Source organism: Drosophila grimshawi, unplaced genomic scaffold (assembly GCF_018153295.1).
Source record: "Drosophila grimshawi isolate 15287-2541.00 unplaced genomic scaffold, ASM1815329v1 contig_1377, whole genome shotgun sequence".
Taxonomy (NCBI): domain Eukaryota; kingdom Metazoa; phylum Arthropoda; class Insecta; order Diptera; family Drosophilidae; genus Drosophila; species Drosophila grimshawi.
Window position 1 is genome coordinate 11,626,824 of NW_025062900.1, and position 9,663 is coordinate 11,636,486.

Genomic DNA, 9,663 nt, shown 5'->3' on the forward strand with positions numbered 1-9,663 from the left:
AAGAGCATCTGCACACTTGTCTACCTGAATATAACTTTGTATTCATATTTGCTGATGATGATAATCAATCTTTTTAACTTTAGTATTCAATTTATGTCAATTGAAACCCCCTCATTTATCCATATCTTCCACGAGCCGCGACACTGTTGAGTTACTCTGCGTTGACAGACTTTTACTTTGATATAATTAAAAATTGTTGTTAACTCATGTTTTTATCTTTGACTTTGCCCAATCTTTAAACTTCAGTGAAGAATTTCTTATATTAAGTTTAGCGAAATCATTTTTCTGAGTGTATCAACGGTTGGCTGCTGCCGTTCAAATTGGTTAGCTGTGTGTGAATTGGGGTGGGGTGGGGAGAAGATATACTAGATGAGGAAATGGGGCGTACAGCATTAAAAATAACTGTTGATTTGTGTGAAATGTCTTATGTTGAATGTGATTCACGTTATAAAAAAAATATATAAAGCATCAGAGAAGTAATCTATGATAAGCAAACTTTATAAATCAATTATTTTCACCTACGCTTAAGAACACTCAAATTTACCGTACTTCTAACTACGTTAGTTAGCAAATAAAGTAAATTGGTTTGGGAGTGTAGCTATCGATGTGCCCTACATCTCTCGTGGTCGGGGTGCTCATATTGTCCAACTTTGTGCAGTGACCATGTTGCCATAATGTCATATTAATAACTGTATTTTGCAGTGAGATCCGAGTATTGAATTGCTTAATTGAAATCCATTTCGTATGGTACAATTGGAGCAAACATTTTGAGCTAATAATACACAAATCATATGCATGGTATTTTATAATAGTGCGACAACGTAGCGCGTAGCTCGTTAACATAATAATGGAAAATAAATCGCAGTAATTGATTTTCACCATGTATTAGAAATTGTTTTTATTTTTGTATATGGCTTTATGATTATTCCAGTTAATGTTCATATATTTATGATTATTACCAGTTTTTTTTTTCTTTTTTTTTTCCACAATTATTTTAATAAATATAATTTGATATTTTTGTTGCTCTGCATGGTGGCACAAATTACAGTTGATTGAATCGCCTCCTATTTCAGATAGTGTGTGTGTGTGTTTTGTGTGTTCAAGTCTGACTGTCGATAGTTTTGAATGGCATTTTCATTGTCAGTTGGATGTGCAGCAGCCCCTGAACATTCAATAACCTTTCCTAGCTTACAGCCCAGCCTAATCGTCATTGGCCTTTACAGCATTTGCCATTTTAAATTTCAAATAGCCAAATGCGCAACAGTTCTTTTTACTTCGCCTCCATTCTCAAATTATTCATATAAGCAGCCAAAATGCAGTTTGTTGTTGTTGCCGCTGCTGGTGTGAACGCCAGTTAATTTTTATCTCTTCTCTTATACTTGCTCATGCTCGACGCTTTGCTTGGTGTATAAGAGTTGTGTTCGTGTTGCGTGATGCAACTTGTTTGATGTTGTCGAACGTTTGTTGTGTTTTTTGCCACTCTGTATAAAAATAGTTTCAAATTGTTTTAAAATGTATTTCTAAAATACAGAGATACTATGAAATTTGTATTACAATATACTAAAATACAAAATTAGTAAAATAACATAAAACCTATAACAATTTAGTGCAATTTACGGCCTTGCTTCGTTTTGGCAACAGTTTGTTCAATTTCAAAACCCAGCAATTAGTCTTAATATATTTCTCAATAGTGCCACTTCACACACGCTTAACCGATAAGCGAATGCCACAATTAGTGACCGCTCGAGGCAGCAGAAAACAATCCAAGCCAGCAGTGATGAAGTGCCTCTTCAGCCCCCGCACAACAACATCTTGAGTTGCTAAGAAGGTGGCAAAAGCCAACACTGCTAAAGCTGAAGTTGAAGACACAGCTGCAGCTAAGGCTGCCTCCTAATGAACCAGCCCAAATGGAATGCATCAGCAGCTAAAGACTAAGGAGCCAAATGACGAATGGGCTGAAAAAAAAAAAAAAAAAAAATAAAGCAAACCAAAAACAATACGAACGCAGTTGCAACGTTTTGTGGAACAAACGTTTCGAATAATTAAAATCCATGCGATGCAATGCGAATGTGAAGAGAAGCAAATCCAACTAATTGGTTTTGCATGAGTTGCCAGAAAGTTCGAGGGGAATGTAAATGAAAAGTGTTCGAGTACATACATAATGTGCCACAAGTGGTAGCGAAAATTGTGCTGTTGCACAAAATTTGTTTAGGGTGCTCAAATGCTCTACAACCGGACAATAATTTTCGCTTGTTTAAAAACTCAAATATACCAAATCATTGTCAATGGCTGCAACGACAAAGTTCAAAGCCTGGACATGAAATAGGCTCCAATTGCAGCTTGCAAATTTTTAATGCAATCGCAAATATCTGATGAAAATGGACATAGATGTAAATTAATCGGTAAACATCAATTTACGAACTGCAAATGGCGCCAGATAGTGCTAAACACTTGAGTTGGAGTGTTATTCCTCCCTCACTTAACACAAACCAGAGATGAACTATATGGGTAAACAGAGACAAATATTATTGATTGTGGGTATACTACTTCTTACTTATCTATTCTTCTTTAAGAAAAATGTAGTAAATTTACAATTTGAAAAATAGTTTGGATATACCATATAAAATCCAGCAATATTTCTAGTCAAATTTGTTCGCAAAGCTGAGGCTATTAATATCAGCGACAAACTCTATTTGCCAGTAAAAAATATCGCTCAACTCTAAACACAAAAAATAGTCGCCTTCCTATGGCAAGCCGAAGCAGCATAAAAACTGTTACAGCTGCAGCTGCATGCCCATATTTATATACATAAATATAAAAAGAAATATATATATATATAAATAGCTGGCAGAGGCACAAAGATTTATGCATATGCATATATGTATATATCTCTCAGATATGTGCCGGCCATAAGCAACTTTTGGCCATACTTTACAATTTATTGTGCCTGTCAATTGGCAGAAGGCAACTACACAAAAAAAGAACCCCCCACTTCTAGAAAAGTTATAAATGTATCTCCCATATAGAACTTATGGTACATGCCATGCTTTTGCATATATGAAAAATACTCGTAAGCAAATTTATTCTGCTGAAAATATTACACTTTGATTTCACTTTTGTGGAAAAAAGATGAAATAAACTGTGGCAAAAACAATGTTACTGGTTATGAATTTTGAGATATAATAAATTGTTGGCATTGTTTGCTGCTCAGATTTAAAAGACAATGCAGGCTCTAAAGAGCAGCAGCAAATGCAATGTGGCCTAAAGGTAATTTCCGATTTAACAAACTTTTTTACTTAACTCTAGAATGAGGAAGCAACTCATTCCGAATTAAACTTTGTATACGGTATATGAGAACCACTCATAACTTCCTTTATTGCAGACAAGGAAACACAAAATGAACAGCATAACGATTTGAAAGTTATGAAATAGTTATTAAAAATTTATGAAATGCTTTTTGATTATGCCATAACAGATTTGCATGAATATTATCTAATTAAGAGTACACATTTTACTTTAGCACAACGTTTTTTTCTTTACATTTCCAGCTTGATGGATGGTAAAAGAAATTTATATTGTGGATCAATCAATAAACGATCTTTGATTATAATTTGCCCAAAGTGGTCTAGCTTTAAGTATTGTTGTCTGTCTCCATTGCCTACTTGTGTGGCATTCAACTCGGGTATGACCCAAGCTGCTACACTACCAAGCCGCACATATTGTTGCCAACTGAGTTGCGGGCTGACTGCAAGTGGTTTTCTGACTTTGGGCCATTAACATAAACTTGACACGTTGTCTTCGTCGTCGTCGTTGTCGTCGTCAACGCCTCTGACGAGTTGCCATTCAGTTATCACTCGACTACTTGGCTATGGATACTTTAAAGACGTTACTTCCAAGATTTATGATTAGTCACGATTTTGAGTGCTAAGCGATTTTGGCATCGAGCCCTGCAAAACGTTTGCAATCATTTTCTTGCATATATATTGTTTATTTGTGGTTTGCTTTTATGCAATTGCCAATTTGACAACAATTTGAGGGCACTCATCAGCTGCCAATTAAGCAGCGAGCTGATTGAATAACTGAGGCGTATAATTTCGAAAAAAAAACAACTCGAACCAAAACTTGCGGCAAGTGCAGCAAAATCCGCATGCAATTTCCGAGTGAGCCTTGAAGCACTCTTCTGTCTATCTAATTGGTTATTGTTTACTACACTGCATTAAAAAATGTATGGGGTGCTTACAACTTCAACAACTTTTGAGCTTAACAGCAATCAAGGCAACAAACTCAAACCTGCCTGCATATCTAAGTTGACGATACAGAATTTAATATGCAGCTTAATGAAAGCCTAACTCATTTAATATATTTATATTTATTATATGACATCTAGCACCTCTCTATTTTGATCATAATTAATGGCTTAAGATTTTTCACAGTGCATCTTCAATTCGCATACTCAGAGCTATGCCATTCTTACATATTTTTTAATACAATTTCCACTCTTTGTACTCCTTGCAATTTGCACTTTTTCACATAATTTAAGTGCATCGAATTTACGGTTTGGGGTATCCATCTATCTATCTCTCTCTCTCTCTCTCTCTCTCTCTCTCTCTGTCTCGCTCTATCTCTATCTTATGCCTTATCCTCTGTGGGGATATGTGCATCGCATTCTTTTTGCTTCCTTTCCATCCGTTTTTGGCGTTGACAATGCCACAGACATTGGCATTCCCTGTAGCTCAATGCTCACTGCTCACTGCTCAATGCTCGATGATTATTCATTGTTGTTGCTCGTAGTTTGCGGCTTTTGCCGTGCTTAATGCCAATATCAAAGTGTTGTATGCGAACCAAGAGTTACAGTCCGCTCTATATGCACATCGCTTGCACACCATTTGCATCACCGCATAATACAGAAATCGAAGCAAGTCAGGCGCAATTCGTAGATACGCGTGTTTCATGCCCATCAGCCGTCAGTCTCTCCCCCAACTATCATCCCCCCAACAAGAAAAAAAATGTAGTGACTTCCGAAAGGAGGTCATACATAATAGGCATGAGATGGGTGTGTTTTGAGGAAAACCGCAAATGTGACTGTAACTAAATGAAATTGAAAAAGTGCAAAAAAAAATCATTTCAGTCGAAAAGAAAATGAAAACTTGAACAAAAAAAAGAAGTAAATACCTTATTTTTACTTGTGAGTGTAGGTTTCATCAATTCTATCTTAAAAAAATTTTCTTACATAACACCAAATCTTGTTAATCACTTTAATATTTGTGCTATGGCCTATCTGATCACGTACGGCATACTATTATTAATGTTCATAATCCTACAGGGATTAAACGCTTTACGATCTTATCAATACAAACAAAAAGAAACTTACAGTCCAAGTAACTGCTAGTAGATAGATTAGATGTAGCGACTCCTATATCACAAACAGCTAAATGTCATTTATTAATTAACTGCACTTTAGTCTTTCAATAATTTCGGACTTGAACAGAGTCAAAAAAATATGCTTAAAGTGTCGGTGGTAATCCTGGCACTGATTAATTTCACAGTGTTGGCGCTCGATCCGTATGATCCTTACATTGACATACCTTTTAAGAGAGTCAAGACCTCGGTTAGTCGTCTCACCAAATCTGGGATTTTAGCCATTACAATAAGCAATATTCTGGTTTTTTGCCATTTTGCAGGCACAACGCATTGAATCGTTCGGTTACCCGGCAGAAACACATGAGGTGGAGACGGAGGATGGCTATCTGCTGAACATGTTCCGCATTCCGTATTCACCCAATCTGGACAATGCGAAAAGCCCGCGTCCGGCTGTGCTCATACAGCACGGTCTGTTCAGCTGCTCCGATTGTTTCCTGCTCAATGGGCCGGACAATGCTTTGGCCTACAACTATGCGGATGCAGGCTATGATGTCTGGCTGGGCAATGCACGTGGCAATATCTACTCTCGCAATCACACCAAAATGAGCACCAAACATCCATACTACTGGGCGTTTAGCTGGCATGAGATTGGTGCCTACGATCTGCCCGCCATGATAGATTATATTCTAGCAACCACCGGCGAGAAGGCGGTGCATTATGTCGGTCACTCCCAAGGCTGCACCACATTCTTTGTCATGGGAGCCACACGTCCGGAATACAATGACAAGATTAAAACCGCCCACATGCTGGCACCACCAATCTTCATGGGTAATACCACTTTTGACGTATTTATTTCCCTCGCCACCGTAATGGGTTCACCTGGCTTGGGCGCTGAGCTAATGCAGAATCAAGTATTTTTACCCATGAATCCTGTGATTCAGCGCCTTCTGGACATGGCCTGCAGCAATGATCCCCATTTTTTCAGCTTCTGTAAAATTGTGGGCAGGTGGTGGAGCGAAGATGTTGGAAATTTAAATGTGGTAAGTACTCTGCAAAATCGCACCTAGAATAATCTTATAAGTAACTTTCAAGGAGTCTCAATTATTGAAATATATAATAGACATTTAATTAAATTATTTTCATGGCTTTAAATTCGAATTGGATTACGTAAGAAAAAACGATCGCCATAATTTTCCTTAACTCTGCCCTACTTGCAGACGCTACTGCCACAAGTGGCAGAGACACATCCCGCTGGCATATCCACAAATCAGGGCATACATTTTATGCAATCCTATGTATCAAATGAATTCCGTCAATATGACTGGGGACCTAAGAAGAACCGGGCCAGGTATGGCACAGATGTGCCGCCTTCATATGACATAACAAAGATCACATCGAAAATGTATTTGTACTCCGGACTGGCCGATGAGTCAGCTAATGTCAAAGATATTGCAAGGTTGCCCGAGTTATTGCCAAATCTGCAGGAGCTCTACGAGATAGAGAATGAAACCTGGGGACATTTGGACTTCATATTCGCAACGCAGGTTAGGGAAATTATCAACGACAAAGTTATCGCGATTAGCAAACTACATGATAATCTCTAATCCACAGCAATATTCAAACTTTGTTATGTACTCAAATATAACTGCTTTGGATTATCTTATTGCGTGCCTATTTTATCTGCTGTCTATTATTATTGTTTATAGATATATGTTTTAAATGCAACGAAATTAAAATTAAACTAAAAACCCAATCATAACTGATAACAACTCAAATAATATAACAAGTAATAATCAAAATGATATGCGTGTATTGATTAATATTTATTAAGATAATAATAATAAATCTCGTAACATTCGTCACTCACGAATAGCATCAGCGAGATTATTGATTAAATTTATAAGCTATTTATGTCACTGGTAATTAATGGCAATCGATTGGCTTCTTACCCCCTGAGTTGCGATTAATCGAACTGATTTAAAGGCACATAAATCTCGCATGGATTTTATTAACGAAAGTGATTCTTATCAAGAGTGTCAAAAACCCACGAAGTCAAGTGACTGCTAATCAAAAGATTAAATGTCGCTATGGTGAAACCAGATATAAGTATTTTATTAATAAAATACATTTTAGTCTTTCAATAATTTCGGAGCTGAACAAACGTGTACAAATATGCTAAAAGTTTCGGTGATCATCCTGGCATTGATCGCCACAGTGCTGGCTGTCGAGTATGATCCTTACATTGATATAACCTTAAAGAAAATCAAGACCTCGGTAAGTACCAGCCCAAAATTACAATAATGACCCATACAGATTTCAAACACACAGTTAAACAATTTATTTAAAAATCTTCAGAAATTAAAATTCAAAAGTTACTTTAACACCAAAAGAACTTCAACGATTTTTCTTCCAATGGAAACATTATTTTTAGCCCAATTCTACTTCTGTACTAATAAATAAATACCATGTTGCAATTAAATCTAATCAATCGACAAAAATACTTCTGGTATTGAATTCACAATCTAGTTGTTTACTGTGTGGCCCCTTGGGATTTTAGCCATGATTGTGTGTAACGCTAAGCAATATTCTGGTTTTTTGCCATTTTGCAGGCACAACGCATTGAATCGTTCGGTTACCCGGCTGAAACACATGAGGTGGAGACGGAGGATGGCTATCTGCTGAACATGTTCCGCATTCCGTATTCACCCAATCTGGACAATGCGAAAAGCCCGCGTCCGGCTGTGCTCATACAGCACGGTCTGTTCAGCTGCTCCGATTGTTTCCTGCTCAATGGGCCGGACAATGCTTTGGCCTACAACTATGCGGATGCAGGCTATGATGTCTGGCTGGGCAATGCACGTGGCAATATCTACTCTCGCAATCACACCAAAATGAGCACCAAACATCCATACTACTGGGCGTTTAGCTGGCATGAGATTGGTGCCTACGATCTGCCCGCCATGATAGATTATATTCTAGCAACCACCGGCGAGAAGGCGGTGCATTATGTCGGTCACTCCCAAGGCTGCACCACATTCTTTGTCATGGGAGCCACACGTCCGGAATACAATGATAAGATTAAAACCGCCCACATGCTGGCACCACCAATCTTCATGGGTAATACCACCACAGGCATCATTCTTTCCCTGGCTTCCGCTGTGGGTTCACCTGGCTTGGGCGCTGAGCTGTTGCAGAATCAAGTATTTTTACCCATGAATCCTGTAGTTCAGCGAATCTTGGACACGGCCTGCAGCAAAGATCCCCATTTTTTCACCTTCTGTCAAATTCTGGCCCAGTGGTGGGGCGATGATGTTGGCAACTTAAATGTGGTAAGTACACTGAAAAATTATAGCTAAAGTAATCTAATATGTAATGGATACGTACACAGCAATTTGTTTCCTTCTTATTTGTTATATATTAATATATTGTATTCAAGTTTGCCTCAATTTATTCAATTCCTCTATTCTACCCCACTTTCAGACGCTGCTGCCACAAGTGGCGGAGACTCATCCGGCCGGCATTTCGACAAATCAGGGCATACACTTTATACAATCCTATGTATCAAATGAATTCCGTCAGTATGACTGGGGACCAAAGACGAATATGGACAAGTATGGTACAGATGTGCCGCCTTCATATGACATAACAAAGATCACATCGAAAATGTATTTGTACTCCGGACTGGCCGATGAGTCGGCTAATGTCCAAGATATTGCACGGTTGCCCGAGTTATTGCCAAATCTGCAGGAGCTCTACGAGATAGAGGATGAAACCTGGGGACATTTGGACTTCATATTCGCAATGCAGGTTAAGGAAACTATCAACGATAAGGTTGTCGCGATAAGCAAGCAATACGATAATCTATAAAAACAACTTAATCTGCAGCGTGCGTTAATCTAATCGCAAATTGTTTGTTCCTGCGAAGTTCTTCAATAAACTTTTGCCATAAGAATAAAGCAGCAAATCTTTAACAAAGTGAATGAGTTATGCTTGGTGATGGTCGAAGGCAGGGAGAGGCAAGCTCAGCATTAGTCACAAACTATGCTAGCTAATTATCTAGAGAATTAACACCGATGGTTTGTTATATAAATACCCTGCAGTTATAATTGTATTAGCAATTTGATAGCTATATTATTTAGAAATATCATAAAAATTGTACCAAAATCTCATTATCAGCACAAAAGTAATTTAATCACTTCAATATTCTTGACACAGGGTATTTCTTGGCTGCTCTGATTGCTTTGCATGCTTAATTACTTGTTAGTTTTTTTAGTTATTTTAATATTTTTTTTTTTTTGGTTA

General features: G+C 37.8%; 2 protein-coding genes across 2 annotated transcripts; both read left to right on the forward strand.

Moving 5' to 3' along the window:
* Nucleotides 1-5,448: 5,448 nt before the first annotated feature.
* LOC6561407 (lipase 3) lies at nucleotides 5,449-7,032 on the forward strand. The gene is made up of 3 exons (XM_001988434.2): nucleotides 5,449-5,608; nucleotides 5,682-6,401; nucleotides 6,579-7,032. Exons 1-3 carry the CDS (start codon nucleotides 5,501-5,503, stop codon nucleotides 6,963-6,965), a joined length of 1,215 nt encoding a protein of 404 aa, XP_001988470.1. The 5' UTR covers nucleotides 5,449-5,500; the 3' UTR covers nucleotides 6,966-7,032.
* Nucleotides 7,033-7,493: 461 nt separating this feature from the next.
* Nucleotides 7,494-9,336, forward strand: LOC6561406 (lipase 3). The gene is made up of 3 exons (XM_001988433.3): nucleotides 7,494-7,635; nucleotides 7,971-8,690; nucleotides 8,842-9,336. The coding sequence occupies exons 1-3, from the start codon at nucleotides 7,534-7,536 to the stop codon at nucleotides 9,226-9,228; spliced, it is 1,209 nt and encodes a 402-aa protein (XP_001988469.2). The 5' UTR covers nucleotides 7,494-7,533; the 3' UTR covers nucleotides 9,229-9,336.
* The last annotated feature ends 327 nt before the right edge of the window (nucleotides 9,337-9,663 follow it).

Coding starts and splice junctions, on each gene's coding strand:
- LOC6561407 (XM_001988434.2), top strand. CDS start 5,501: ATGCTTAAAGTGTCGGTGGTAATCCTGGCACTGATTAATTTCACAGTG. Junction 5,609..5,681: donor TTAAGAGAGTCAAGACCTCG/GTTAGTCGTCTC, acceptor GCCATTTTGCAG/GCACAACGCATTGAATCGTT. Junction 6,402..6,578: donor ATGTTGGAAATTTAAATGTG/GTAAGTACTCTG, acceptor CCCTACTTGCAG/ACGCTACTGCCACAAGTGGC.
- LOC6561406 (XM_001988433.3), top strand. CDS start 7,534: ATGCTAAAAGTTTCGGTGATCATCCTGGCATTGATCGCCACAGTGCTG. Junction 7,636..7,970: donor TAAAGAAAATCAAGACCTCG/GTAAGTACCAGC, acceptor GCCATTTTGCAG/GCACAACGCATTGAATCGTT. Junction 8,691..8,841: donor ATGTTGGCAACTTAAATGTG/GTAAGTACACTG, acceptor CCCCACTTTCAG/ACGCTGCTGCCACAAGTGGC.